The sequence below is a fragment of the Lissotriton vulgaris genome, chromosome 2_1 (genome assembly GCF_964263255.1).
Source record: "Lissotriton vulgaris chromosome 2_1, aLisVul1.2, whole genome shotgun sequence".
NCBI lineage: Eukaryota > Metazoa > Chordata > Amphibia > Caudata > Salamandridae > Lissotriton > Lissotriton vulgaris.
In genome coordinates, this window is record NC_141687.1 from 835,176,146 (window position 1) to 835,191,791 (window position 15,646).

At 43.7% G+C, this 15,646-nt stretch overlaps 1 protein-coding gene across 1 annotated transcript in view; it reads left to right on the top strand.

Annotated features, from left to right (window-relative positions):
- NDUFA10 (NADH:ubiquinone oxidoreductase subunit A10) overlaps positions 1-15,646 on the top strand; it is a 200,055-nt gene that overhangs the window by 40,937 nt on the left and 143,472 nt on the right. Inside the window, exon 5 of the mRNA XM_086956253.1 lies at positions 567-688. Within this exon, the coding sequence (XP_086812379.1) occupies positions 567-688 (122 nt within the window). The remainder of the gene's footprint in view (positions 1-566; positions 689-15,646) is intronic.

The window sequence follows — 15,646 nt, forward strand, 5'->3', positions numbered from 1 at the left end:
TGTTCTTTGTACAGGTTTTGTCAAATCATATCAACTTTGAGCTAAACATTGCAGTTTTGATCTAGTTTTCACTAATTCAAGATTGCAGGTATTCAGAATAAACTTGAGCAGCATTTAATTGACTACATACAAAGTTTGAGGTTCAAAGTCTATCAATAAATGTAATTCTTAATTCCCAAATGCTGGTACTTTAAACTAGTGTTATTTACAGGCAGTAACTGTTGTCTTCATATTGATAGTCTGTAATGCGAAAATTAATAAAAAGTAAAGGTATGTGCAGATTTAGAACTCCTCATGTTGGCTTCTGACTATATGTTACGATTGTGAATCTAGGGTCCTTTGTATATGACGCCTGTCTTCTTGGTGTCAGGGTGTCCCTAGAACCTTTTTGTTTGGGTAGGCCACCTTTATTTTCAGGGTGTATTGAGAACTTTCCTTGGTGTGTTACATATCCCCTATGTCTTAGGAATAAACGCAGAAACCCCTTACAGAATGAGATGCTGAAGGGTATATCATGGGCCTATGATGCACAGTTGGCTCCTGTTAATTTTTTTTTCTTCTTTTAGGTGTTGATCATTACAATGAAGTGAAAGGAATCAGTATTATTGAGTTTTTACCCCCTCACTTGGCTATCTATGTGGATGTTCCCCACAAAGAGGTCTACCAGAGGATTCAGGAGAAAGGCTCGGTAAGTTACCCCCGACCACCTTTTCAATGGACAAGTTTATCTTCATATTTTTAGCATAGTTAATGCATTGGGTTCGAGTGGAAATGTGAGTTGTGTGATGTATTCTGTCTTTTCTGCTTAAGCCTTTACATTTTACCCCTATTGGCTAGTATCATTCTTCATGTGTGAGAATATGTGCCCGGTGCGACATCATTGAGCTTTGTGAGTGCTTAATGGCTGAACATTGGGACTTGTGGAGAGTAATATTAAGTGTAACTGTTTATATTTTGGATTATTGTAAGTAAACTGACTTGACCTATGTAAATTGTTTTTATTTATTCTCAAGTCTGTCATCTATTTTTCACCTTCACCCACACCGAACTCAAACTGCTCATCCTAGACTTATACTGTTGACATACCGCTCACCCTATACTTGCATACCTCTTACCTTGTACAAGGTAACATCTCTCACCGTGTACACTCCCACAATTCTCATTCTTCACTGAACACACATCAATCACCATGCTTTGAGGTACTTTAACCCTGCACTCACACTTATCAACCTTCATTCATGCACCACTCACCCTGCACAGAGAGCGCTCACACCATTCTCCCTGCACTCCTACACTGCCCCCCACACCTCTTAACGTATTATTAATCCCATAGGCCACACCTGATGCATTTACCAATGCTTCTTTTCATTTCCCCTCCGAGTAGTGATCTTCACTTGCTGTAAGTAGTTCCTTCGTGACGTAGATTTCTAAAAATAACCCTAGCTTCCTGGGTCGTTCACACTCGCTCATTCCTGGTGTGAGGTTGGAGTGGAGGCAGAAACATTTACACCACTGACAGAAGAGAACAGCAAAGGTGTAGGAACCCAATTGTCTAACCAGATCTTTCTTAAGAAGTGTCCATGGGGCTAATTTCGAAGGCCGCAGAACCACCCCAAAACTAAAAGCATCAGCCCATTTCAGTTTACTTTTAACTGGAAACCCAAGCAAGGTGCACCCTTGAATGTAACTTTTTAACTAACGTAATTGGACATTACTTAGAAAATGTGCCTTTTTTCAGGGTTTTTGAAAGGGCCTAAAATTGATAACGTTTGGAAGATCTGCAGCCTTTGGTATTACTGAATAATGTTTAGTCCAAGCAATATTTGTTTAAATGCTTGTGATTTTGAGAAAGAAAAGAGTGATTTTACAAAACGTTTACTAGGCCAGGACACCTTTGGTTGGTTTGTTGAGCTCAGATCAGATAAGGGCACACGTGACCATCCTGAGCATGCGCTTTATCAAGCGGTCGTTCTCTGTAAACCTGAAAGTTTTCCTCTTTCTCATTCCTAGATTGGTTGAGACGTCACTTAACCCTTTCATTTGAAGAAAATACTAATGCCGCGTTGTTAAATACTAAATGAAACTTTCACAGAATAGCAAAGAAACCAGCAAGCGAGAGATTATTTGGTTTAAGGCTTGAACTACCGTGACAGTTCACCTGATGAAAGGCATGGGTTTCAGGAAGGATAGTACAGCCACATTTATTTTTAAGTAACACTAACTATATAAATGAATAGCTATTAAGTGGTGCCTTCTGCCAGACCTGGTCTGTAGCCATCAGCCACCTGCATTCTGGGAAGTGCAGTCTCACATCTAACATTGTAAGTAAGGGTTAAAACTCCCAACATGCAGTATACTTTAAGTTAGGCTGTATTAGCGATCATCAAATTGTAAATGTGTAATTTTGAGAAATAATGTATTAATTGCCCTGAGACCTCTTGGCAATTGTGCAGATTGATAATAAAACACACGCAACCTGCTGACCAACAGCAAAAACGAATCCAGATCAAGACTTAAGCCTGGAACTCGAGGCACTAGCAAAGCTTCCCTTTCCAAAACCAACGTTTGTTAAGGGGCTACTCTCATGGGGTTACTAGAGGATTCCATATGCCCAGGGCACTTATGTCTTTCTTGAAACAAGTCAGTTGTTCCAACACAACTGGTAAACATGCATTTGTAAAGGGAAAGGCGCAGACTGAAAACGCTGTGTCCTATTCCTTCGGCGTCATCTATACTAGACTGTCGGAGAGTACGATGGCCCTGTGGATGTGCCGGTGCCCATGCCTGCAGAGACTGCCCTTCGGAGCACATGTTCATTGCACTTTGTTGATGATCTCTTCAGCAGGCCCACAGACTTCAGAGGGCATGTTAAAAAAATCAGTGGAGTGGACACTGGATAATCGTTGTGCCTCACTGTCCTATTGGTCAACAGCCTAGAGGGGTCAAAGGCACTCAAAAATGAACCGCAAATAAAAAGTTTTAAAAAAAATGCAATTTCTGTATGTGCATGTTTCTGTGGCACAATGTGCCCCTTCTCTGTTTGTTAACATTCAATAATATTATATGGTAAATCAATGCTGATTATACCCTTGTGACGTGCCTGTGAAAAGTTTGAACCCTAAAGGGCCATCATACTGTTCATCCTTTTACAGTCCATTAAATTGGATAGTATGCTAGAACAATTTGAACATTGTGAAAATTAAAATTGAGAAATGAGAGTGACGAGTGTAGTTAGGCAGGAACAACATCATGATTAAAATGTTAATGAATGCATAGGATAAGAGGATAAACTCTTACTTACTGTGAGCAGGAGTAGCAAGGATCGTGGCCACAGCTGCGAAGCACTTGTTCCAGATGCCAGAAAAGGCATTTTTGTTTGTAGCGCCGTGCTGAGCCGGCTAACTTGTAATAAACAGCACCAGGGCTGTGTCACTGGTGGTGTAAAGCAGACGGGGAATAGTTTGGGAACATAAAATATCAATTGAACATGTGAGGGTGAGACGAGAGAATGGGTAATTAGGTATATTCCCTGTAAAAATTATACAGAAAAATGTTGTCCAAGCATTATAATCATCATACTAAAAGCACTCCTCATTATGGCGTTAGACAATATCATGTGGACTAGAGCAGGTATTTACAGTAGTGTGAAACGACCTCATTGAGGTAGTACGCACTAAATAAATCACACGTTGGTATTTTTGTATGTACTTGGTATGGGTCTGTTTCGTTGAATGCTTTTCAATGTGATTGGCCTTTTTCGTGTGTATTTCTGGGTGTCCGATGTGTTCAGATTTGTCAAGAAGTCATATAAACAAAACGACTGATATGACATCATAAAAGTTGCAGGATTGAAGAAAGTAATAAAAAAAAGCCAGTGCTGCCAGTACAGGGCATGCTACTGCGCAGTACCTCCCAGTCTGTGGTGCCCTCTATGTCCACCTTGAGAAAAAAAATGCTATGACTTGGCAAATGCTGTCCGCTCCATATCACTTTTGCTTTTTACCTTCTCACATCTCACTTTTTTGTTATAACTTTTAGCTATGCTGCACAGCAGCCACGCTGCTCGACGACATAGTTAAGACCGTGGCGAAGCTGAAAGTGACAATAGGCAAGACTTGTTAGCTTGGTCTTGTTAGTGTATTATCAAGTCTTGTTGACTCTTCAGGTTATATTCTAATGTTTCTAAACACAGATGGCCATTGTCATGGAGGTTCCAGACTGGAAGATCTACTCTAACAGGATTAATATGATGTGTTTTGCCATTTCCGTTCTGTGCCTCCTCTGAGTGCAAACTGTACACCTCAGTGGTTTTGTACCCTGTTGCTGAGTTCCCAGTTTAAAATGGCCCATAAACCCATCACTCAGACAAGAACTTGAAAGAAGTTTAAAAACGATGAATCGTAGGGTGATAAGTTTCATTGTTCAGTAAATCGAGATCCGGTAGTCTGTGTCAGTCCATGACAAAGTTCTAGTGAAGACCAGTTAAGACTCCTTTGTCTCCAGGTCTTTGCAAGCATCTTCAGTGGAACAGATGCGGCAGTGGGTCTTTACTATCACAATATGGGCCCATCATGGTCTACATTTTCTGGTGACAGAATCGCCCCCATGGGACAAAGGCCATCTAGTCCATTAATTCCTACTAAAAACCGGGATTTTGCATTAGGGTTCAACTTAATAAAACGCTTCAGAAATGTGCAGGCTTGAAATGAATTGAAATGGTTTTCAGGGTAAGAAATCCATCCCAAGATAACATAAGGGGATGTGCTGACATTTCAAAGATGTTTGCCATAGATCTAGGAAGCCCAGCATCATTGCAGGTGGTAATTTCTTTTACCACCTCACGGGCTGCGAGAATTCTGTGACTTAAAATCTTGAGGCGTCCTCTGTGCTCATCTCCAGTCATCTGTTCCTATGCAATTGGGGTTGGTTCAGCTTTCAGCCTCCTCATCAGCCACTGCAACAAGGAGTATCTAGAGCCCAAGTTTATCTTCAATGTAAAAGAAGGCAGCTACCTGCAAACGCTCTAACTCTTGCAAACGGCCATCACAACGTTGGTGTAAATAGTCTCCTGGAAATGTGGATTATGGGTCGTGTCTGTCTTGGTGGCGAGTTATAGATGAAGGTCACACTGATCAAGCTAGAGTTCCTTTTGCTGGGCAACAGCCAGCACCACAGGAAGCCTAACCAAGTAATCATAAGTAAAGCACTAAACCAGAAAGAAAGCTGTTCCTTCCACCATGCACAGAAACCACCATTTTGTTCAGTCCTGTACATGGTGGTCAAAATGGGCCCCTGATATGTTTGCCACTATCTCAAGCCAATGGGTTGGGCACAGGGAAGCAGGCCCATAAACATTTATCTCAACAATGAGTTTTAGGGGACTAAAGTTTGCAATGGCCGTTCGAGAGCCTCTTTGAAGCCGACTCTAGGCACAGCTTATGAAGCCCCAAACTGCCATGCATCCATCATGCATTCAGCCTGCTTCTCCTTTGGGAAGCTTTTTTATTGAACATGCGCGGTGCAGTGCTGCTGGCACCTCTGCATCGTCTTTTGCTTTGCCATATATGCTTCCATGCAGACCTAATTTGCTGCCTCGTTAGAGTGCTCTCTGCTCATTTGTTCCGTCCAGCATGTGACATCTTGCTTCATGTTCCTGACATAAGGTCCCTTTTGGGTTTTTGTTCTAGTTGGCGCTTTGTGTTCTGTAAACATGCATTCAGCGTGCATTGTTTTATATTTGCATTTGGTATGTCTATATCGTGAATTTACCAAAAGGCAGCGAAGTGCTGTACACTGTCTGTCAAACACATGCATAAAGTCAACGAGTGATAGGGGAGACAGCTGTGCTGTGGATGGCTAACGCATTGTGGTTAAGAGCAGATTCTCAAATGGAATGTACATTTGCGAAACAGTACTTTTTTTATTTTTATTTATTTCTACATTTTGCAAAAAATACAAAATTAACAAAAATAAAAATTTCAATCACATACAGAAATAAAAGCACAGCACATACATTAAACGCTTTCCAGCGTCAGACTGTGAAAGTATGAGAAGGTCAAAGGGCACAGAGTGGTATAAGCTACAACAGTACTGAAGTATCACTTACCAGAGAGAGATAAACGAGGTGGGCAAGCAAATGTGTCTCATATTCGTGGAACGTGAAATGTGGAATGTCAACCATATCACAATAACGGTGCAGCAGATGGGTATTAAACAGTAAAGCAGCACAAGTTTTAGACATCCTGTATTTCAGCTTCATTACGTCTTGACTCCTGATATTGAGCAAAGAGTTCTCAAAAACTCAGTGGATGGTAGGTTGGTGGAAGCAGCTCATTATAAATGTCCAACTGAGTGTTACAATACACCATATCTCTTTTCCATTCAGCCACTGTTTGTACAGGCCTACGCATCCATCTCATAGCGAGCCTACGCTTCGCTAAAAGTACGCCCATGGCTGTCAGTTTACACACTTTTTTGCGCAGAGGTTTCGTGTAGCCTAGCAACGCTAATAATGAATCAGGTGTGATAGGAATGCCCACAATGTCAGTCAGAATCTCCTAGATTTGACTCCAAAAATCAGCAACAGGGGGGCACTGCCATGCCAGATGGTAAAACCCTGCTCCCGGCATGTCACAACGTTCACAGCAGTCTGATTCACGCAACCCATATCTGTGTAAGCGTTCTGGTGTATAGTGAATCCTATTCAGAAACTTGAAATGCGACAGTGTATGCCTGCCGTTTAGAGAGATCTTACGAGTGACCTTGCAACAATAATACCATATGCCATCCGGGAGTTGCTTCCCAATATCAACCTGCCAGGCTAGTTGGGGCCCTAGAGTACAGAGATGTCTAGGTCTGTAAGGCCGAAGCATGTCGTTTAGAGACCAACTTGATAGGGGACTCGTAGCGGAGAGGGATGGATAGAGGGGGGTTTCCATAAGCTCGGTCAACTCCTCACCCGATACCGCACGAAGAGCATGCTTCGTTCTGAAGAATTGAAACTGCCTCAACGCAGAGGGCTGCTCTTTATTAGCAATTGTGTCATCCCAAGTAACCATCTTGCCATTTTTAAAGAGATCACCCATTTCAGACATACCGAGACTTTGCAATGAGTGGAGTATGCCTTTTTCTGAGCTAAAAAACGTACCAGTGACATCACTCAATTCGCACTCAAGGTGAGTACAATTGAGCTCCGGCGAACAAACCAACTGTTGGGAGTCGTGCAAAGTGCCAACGGGAAAATCAAGGACTTATCCCAATTAATTTTCAACCCCGATAGCCCTCCATATTGCAGCACCTCCTGAATAACGGGGGAGAGATGCACTTCCGGGTTTCTAATATACAAGAGCGTATCGTCCGCATAGGCTGACACTAATAAATTATAGTTAGGGAAGCGGAGGCCCCCATGGCCATGTTATTCCCTCAGTGCTCTCAATAAGGGTTCAGCAGCTAGAGCATATAAAATCGGGGAGAGGGGGGATCCCTGCCTGGTGGCCCTTGAAATAAAAATGGGGTTAGAAACCATGTCTCCAACACGGACTCGAGCAACCGGCAAATTATAGAGTACCCCAACCAACTGCAAGAAAACATCGCCAACCCCAAAACGATGCAGAACAGCATAAAGAAACGGACACTCAATAGAATCAAATGCCTTTTCGGCATCTAAAAAAACCGCTGAGCCAGGGACATCTGGGTGGGTATGTTGAAGGACTCCAAACCCTGTCCGGAGGTTATGCAAGAGTGGACGGCCCTAGATAAATCTTACCTGCTCAGGGCCAATTAATTGAGGCAATAACGGAGAGACACGTTTAGCTAGAATCTTGGAAAAAATCTTAGTGTCCACATTCAACAAAGATAGTGGGCGATAGGAGGAACACTTTTGGGGGGGTCCTTATCTGGCTTCAATAAAGTAACAGTCAAGGCATCCCTCATGGTTTCTGGCATAATCCCGTCAGCCCCAATCTCCTGGAACAATGTGGCCAAATGGGGAATTGGGAAACAGTACTTCTATGGTACGAATTCCTGTACTGATAAATAAGCATGGGAGACATATTTACACTGGTACATTTTGCTTAGTTCCCAGATTTCTCATTGTGATACATCTGAAATTTCGGATAATGCAATTTTGTGTAATTTTTGCATGAGAGACTCATTTGCACAGAAAATTCCTTGCCAAGGGGCTTTTTTTTTGTTGCTAAAACCTGTCTCTTGCCAGTATGGCCTGAGACTGTTTTAGGTATGGTTTATCCAAAACACACTTTAAGCCCACTTCAGACATTGGTTAACTTCAATGCGAGTGACCGCATTTCACGGTTTCACAAGGAGCACATCTGCACTCAAAGTAGTTTTATTCAGTACCAATGTCTACTATAGCAACATGTGCTTTTTGAGACCCTCCCTCCCCCCCAAAAAATATTTTAGCTTGTTACAGTTTTTTAGGTCTTGCTTAGGCAGCGCTTCTGAGACATGCTGTATTTGGAATATGGGCTTTAAGCACTGAAACCCATTGCTGCAACCATGACTCCGCAAGGACAAACGGCTACTTGTTGACTCTGTGATAGCTGATGCTTTAACATTGCCAAAATGCAAAAATGGCGTTTAACGTTGTTGCTGTTGTGGTGGTGTCTGTTGAGGACTTCTTCACACTAAGTGTACTCTGCCTGGATTTTACAGTAGAAGGAATCCAGCTTCATCTAGTTTTTTTATGCAGTCCCGCTTGCTTTGAGGTGAGGGTTTTGCATTATATATTTTTTTAAAGAATAAACTTTTACTTAGCTTGTTGTTCCCGCATTGCATCTATTTCTTACCTCTGCACTGCATGTCACCAGAGTGACTCCCAACCTTAACGCATGCACAGCACCACCTTTGAGCAGCCCAACTCTGCACTGTATTGTCCCATTTGGGAAGGCGAAGAATGTAAAGACCGAGATTAGCCCTTGTAAGCCATTCTAAACACGAAGAAAACAAGGAGACATTGTATACATAATGCTGGTTGCCTAGTGCATTACTCCTAAAATAAATATTATAGCCACTGACTTTGATGCTGCTGTGGAATTAGACCCCTCTTTCAATGTGATATTACTTTATATTTTAAGCACTAACATTTCTTCAAAAACACGTAATATTATTATTGTATAACATGGTATTATAACATTGTAGCTGAATACAGGAAAGCGATGTAAAATCCAACAGATAGAGAGCATTACGGACCACAACGAACTCTAAAAACATGAATACATTCAATAACAAATTATACAACATGCTGCTCGTACACACGGCACTTGACTGTTTCATTGGTTTCCTGTTTTGAAACAGATGAAACTTCTGTCAGTTTCTCGAGCACCGTTTAAAAAAAAAGTTCATGGGGTAATTTATCTTTCATTGGGATGTACCACTCTTTTCTTCTGCTGTTCGCGACGCTTTCAGTGCAGCCAGCCCTTTGATGTCCATTTATTGAACAGCAATTATCAATGTGTGCACACAAACTTTGGCTGCTGTGCATGCCCCGGCGCGTTATAAATAAATAAATAAACGTGCAGTTGGTTGTCTCAATGTACACAGGAAACTGTCATTCGTGATAATGTTTTATTCATATGTATTGTCAGTGGCGCCACTAGGGTTGGTTTCACCCGGTGCGGGTAACTCATGGTGTCACCCCCTCACAACTTACCGGATGGACCAACTCACCCTCTGCCTGCAGCATGTCCCCTCTGCCTGCACCATGTCCCCTCTGCCTGCACCATCTCTCCCTCTGTCCGCACCATCTCCCCTCCGCCTGCACCCTTTCACCCCCTGCCGGAGATTTTAATACCAATCTTTTAGCGACCAATCGGGGAAGAAACTGTAAAGTATCGAACGGTGCGTTGGACTTTGTCCGCAAACTAGCAGCACTCGACTTAATAATCCTGAACGGTAAATCCCCGTGGGACTCGCCTCCAGTGGCAACATACCTGAGTGGAAAAGTCGCTTCGACAATAGATTTTATTATAACGAGTATTAAACAGCTCTCAGAAATAAACAGTTTCAGAATAATTACACGAGCTGAAAGTGATCATCTGCCGTTAATACTGAATCTGAAGAATAGAACAAACTTCGCTCAGAAGAATAACGCCATCACGCAGCATCCAGAAACGTTCAACCTGCGTAAAGTAAAATGGCGAGGAGAGGCTCCTGAACTTATTGAGAACAAAGTAAAGGCCTTTATTGAAACACAAGGCCCAGTTCAAGAATGTGCGCATGTAAGCCATTGGGAGCTAATGGTCGAGTTTTTACTTCAAACCTTCCCGGTTGCCAAGTCACAGAGGTCTTTAAACACAGCCAAAAGGGACCCATGGTTCAATCACGATCTCAAAACGCGCAAAAGAGAGATCGCAAGAGAAGTGCGACGTCTATCCCGAGAGGGAGAAAAGGACCTAAAACAAGGAAAAATAAAGTTGCAGACACTAAGGAGTGCTTACAGAAAGAAGTTGGGGAAAGCAAAATTAGTGTATAAAGAATCAATCTGGCAGCAACTACTAATAGCTAGCAAAAAAGCCAACAGCAGCGATTTCTGGGGGATTATTAACACGTTAACAACGGGTCCAACACTTCAGCAACAGGCAGGAATCTGTGCAGAAATCTGGACAGACCATGTAAAGACCTTGTTCAACCAAGCCAGGAGGGATCTAGAACAACAACCCCAGGGGCCACACCATGACCAAAAGGAGGCACAAGCCGGACCGAGTCATGCAACGCCAACAGCTAATTCAGCCCATCTAAACTCCTCTTTCGAAGAGCGAAATCCTCTGACAAATGAGAAAGAACTAAAAATCCTCATAAAGAAATTAAAGTCCGAGGGAGCGGCTGGGCCAAACGGCATCCCAAACGCAATCTTCAAGAATAAGCCAGAGCTATGGTCGGAAATCCTAACCCCAGTCTTCAACGAGATCTATGTAAATTCTAATATCCCAGCTTCCTGGAGGGGGACTGTCATTCACCCCATATATAAAAAGGGAGATCACAGTAAGCCAGGGAATTACAGATTAATCTCCTTGATTGATGTGGAAGCCAAACTATACGCCTCGTGCCTATTGAACCATCTACAATGTTGGATGGAGGAACAAAACATCATCCCCAACTTCCAAACAGGATTCAGGCAAGGCATGGGCACTCAATCGAACCTTGCAACCCTAGCTCTCTTGACAGAACAGGCGCAAAGTAGGAAAGTCCGCCTCTTAGCCTGTTTCGTGGATATCAAATCAGCATTTGATAGAGTGAGCAGGAATCATTTATGGAGCAAACTTAAAAGATGGGGCATACCAAACACACTCCTCACCGCCATCGTAACGTTGCACACTGACACCTGGACAAGAGTCAAGCTGGGAAACGGGTCGAGTACCACCGGAAGTATTCCTACACAGAGTGGCCTGAAGCAAGGCTGTGTCTTGGCCCCAAGCCTTTTTAATCTGTATTTATCGGACATTGCCCGACATTTTGAAAACCCAGACTGCCACCCCCCGAAACTGGCCAACAAGCCAGTCGCAATCCTCCAATATGCAGACGACATAGTCTTGTTAAGCCAAACCCCAGTGGGACTACAAAGATCAATAAACAACCTGGCATCCTACCTGGATTCGGAACAGCTAGAGATAAACAAAGACAAAACAAAAATCGTTCGTCTGGTTGACAGTAGGAAATTAAAGTTCAAATGGAGGGTAAAGGGGGCCCATGTGGAAGAAAAAAGTTCATACAAATATCTGGGCGTAATAATCGGGCAGGGCACAAGTCACAAAGAACACAAAATCTCCCTCAAAGCAAAGACCCAGTCCCTGATCTATGCCTACAGATCCTTGCGCAGAAAATTGGACTGCCCTAACCATTCGCATTTGTTAAAAGTTATGGCTGCTCAAATCCAACCAAGTTTGTCATACGGTCTTGTCCCCTGGTGTGGCAAAGATTCACATTTCCAGAACGAATTGCAGTCAAAAATCTATAAAGCAGTTTTTGATTTGCCAAAATGTGCCTCGCCCGCCCAGGTAAGACTTGAATTTGGGCTTCAGGATCTTAAATACAGGGCAATGAGCAACTTTATAAAATTCTGCCACACCCTCCGGTTATCCGAAGTGGACACTCTAAACAGACTCTGCTGGGACGAAGTAAGGTCACAGTACGAGCAAGAAACCCCAAACTCTTGGGGGAGTTACCTCAGTACATCTTTGGCCACTTTGGAACTCCAACCAGGATGGGACAACAAGATGGATCGAGCGTCCTTTAACAAAATTGTGAATGTCGCAAGCAAAAAGAAATCTTTCTTGGAAGATAAATTTGCGCTCACAAAGAGACGGCATGGATGGACAGTCATGAATTCATACAGGTCTTCAAAGCCACAAGCCTACTTATCTGCCCATTTTAGTTCCTTTTTAAAGATGTGCTTTCTAAAGTTCAGGATGGGGGTGCATGTCTCCAAGGATTTATCCCCTTCTTGGTTGACAGATTTTAACTCAGAACGTTGTCGCTTATGCGGATTCCAAAAGGAAACCTTGGCCCATTTGCTGTGCGCATGTCCAGCCATGTTAACCCAAAGGAGACAATACCTAAAGGCGATTTTTATCAACCTGAACATTCGATCTAGCAGACTAGCAGTAATAAGCTGGCTGGAGGGCTCGTCATGCATCTTGTCTTGCCGAGGAGTCAAGTTTATGAGACTAGTCAACAGCTGCTTATTGCAAGCGGATGATCTTTAATCATAATTGCATGTAACACATCCCCATACTTTTAATTTGGTTGGTACATAATTTAAATTTTTTGCTGTAACTTGATCTAAACATAATCTTAGAATGATTTTATAATAACAGAATTTTACACATTTGAAATGTATGGGAGACAGAGAACAGATGTACATTTGCATATATGACACTTCTAGTTGTTTGAGTAGATGAAACTCACTTATTTTATGTAGGGGGGTATTGTGATGATTTTAATTAATCAAGCAATAAACATTAAACTGAAACTGAAACACCCCCTGCCTGCACCTTCTTTCCCTCAGCCTACACCATCTCACCCTCTGCCTGCACCATCTCCCTCTCTGCCTGCACCATCTCCCTCTCTGCCTGCACCATCTCCCTCTCTGCCTGCACCATCTCCCTCTCTGCCTGCACCATCTCCCTCTCTGCCTGCACCATCTCCCTCTCTGCCTGCACCATCTCCCTCTCTGCCTGCACCATCTCCCTCTCTGCCTGCACCACCTCCCCTCTGTCTGCACCATCTCTCCCTCTGTCTGCACCATCTCTCCCCCTCGCTTCACCATCTCCCCCTCAGCCTGCACCATCTCCCCTCCGCTGCACCATCTCACCCTCTGCCTGCACGTCCCACATTTGTATAATGTGGATGGTGGCTTTGTTTTTGAACCACTCATGAGACAAAAACGTGGAAAATACTATCGGAGGGTCTTTTTCTAATAATTCAAAATAGAGGACAGGCTTTTAATTAAACCTATTCACTGTCCCTATGAGCGCAATCTATAATGAATTCATTTAATACTCAATAAAAGCCCATGTATTTGTCCAGCATACTTCTCTATTTTTAGCTATTAAACGTGATCATGGTTTCTTAATAAAATTTACAAAACTATTAGATTCACTCAGGCGTAGTACTTCCTGGCACAGCAAACAGTAACCTCATTCCTCCCTAAAGGCTCGTATTTTCAATTAACATTCTTCACCCAACACTGGTTTCTTCACAGCTTCCAAACTCACTGCAAGTGTTTACTGAGAACCGTACGCCTGTTCCCGCTTCTAACTTTCAGAGGGGTGAAACCGAGTCACGCTCTCAGTCTCCCTTTGTACGCGCTGAAACTCAGAAGTGTATACTCACGTGTTCCGTAATTTGAATACAATGTAAACTTTATTCATACACGCCCAGTGGGCAGAAAAGGCCTCAACATAGTTTGAATTCATTTGAAACTTTATGTAAACATGTCGCATAAGCAGGGCAGGCGTGTCATGAATCCGTGCCCACATCTTTAAGACAACACTCACCTTGTCTGGTTTGTTCAGCCCCTTACGGGTCACCTTCGCTGTAACCCTAGAAGACCTAAACATTAAAATGTGTTTACCTTTTCTGTCTGTAATAGCAGAGCAGTCCGCTACCTTCCCTCGGCTCGAGATATTACTGCCATAAAGCCTCACGACTGCCGTGGACGCGTGCGTACGTACCGTCGTTGCTGCGTGACTGGGTCCCCGGAATCTTTAAGCTCGTGCCAGCGGCCGCAGACTGAGCTGTGTTACATACACGTAACCAGGTGGATGGTGTCACCCCATTTGAGGGTGTCACCCGCTGCGGTCCGCACCCTCCGCACCTCCCTAGTGACGCCACTGTGTATTGTGCAACTTTTTTTTCTTGTTCTCCCGTGTGGCCAGTTCTTTTACAGCCTCCTTACTTCCTTCCCTCCCTTTCTCGCCCCCCTCTGCTGTCTGCTACTCAGAATATTTTACGATTTACTCGGATGTCAGAGCGCTGGAGCTCAGACTTGGAGCGAATGCATCTGTGCCAGCCCCCTTATCAGCATCCAGATCCTCCCACCCCATTAATTACTCACAGCAGCGCTTCCACCATGGCCTTCCAGCCGCTTACTTTCCCTCCGCCAATGATGTTATCCCGTCACCTGTATTTAGGTCTCACCTATCCCATTCCGCAAGGAATGGATAGGGGAGAATTATAGTGGGCAAAATAAGTTCTCAAACCATCGGGCGGATTTCGAACAGTTCACGTGAACACAAGCACGCGCTTTTTCCCTCGCTCCCGAGCCGCCTGCCTCCGAGAGCTTCACTTCAAAGGGCTCCGCTCCCACTGGTTCACACTCTCTCGCATTGTCTCGCATTTCTCCTCCCCCTGCTTCACACTTTTCACGGCCGCCAGGCCGTGTCTCGCATTTCTCCCCCCCCCCCCGCCCCCTTCCCCACAGCAATGTCAAGAGCTTGTTCGGATTTGGAGCGAATGTTGAGTCTGGGTTTGGTTCACTGTTGCATATGAAGAAGCAGCAGCAAATGCTGCAACTAAATAATTTAATCACAAAATCTCTTGCGCAGTTTCACAGTACTTCTACGCCTCGTCGGGGTATGTAAGCGCATTGTACATGCAATTTAAACTAACGTGGGGATCTTCACGCATATCTGACGCATCATGTACATATTTCCATGCTTTGTCAGTCTTCTAACCTGCAAAGCTTCATTCTCAGAGGCTTGCCAATCCCGACGTTCAGCATAAAACAGCACAGTGCAGGAATACCACATCTTTCACTAATGTGGGTTTGGAAATCACCGTAAGATACAGCAACCTCTCCTAGTGATGTCCCTATGACGTTTGAGTTTAGCAATAGGATTCTTATTCCACTGCTCGTTTACAGGACCTTCCCTCAGCGCCTGCCCCCTCCCCTGTCCTATCCTTCAGTCCACGGGCAAAACAGCAGACAGGGCACTCCAGCGATCCAGCCCAGAGCCCAGGAGCCGAGGCTGCAGCCCCTTCCTTTTCCTGCAAGTCAGCCGATGAAACTAATTTAGCGATGTGAACCTACATAATACATTCAGGCACACCTATTTAGCATTTCTGACAACTCTCACGCAGCCCCATATCGATCATAAGATATGTTTTCTTACGTGGTTTGTCATTT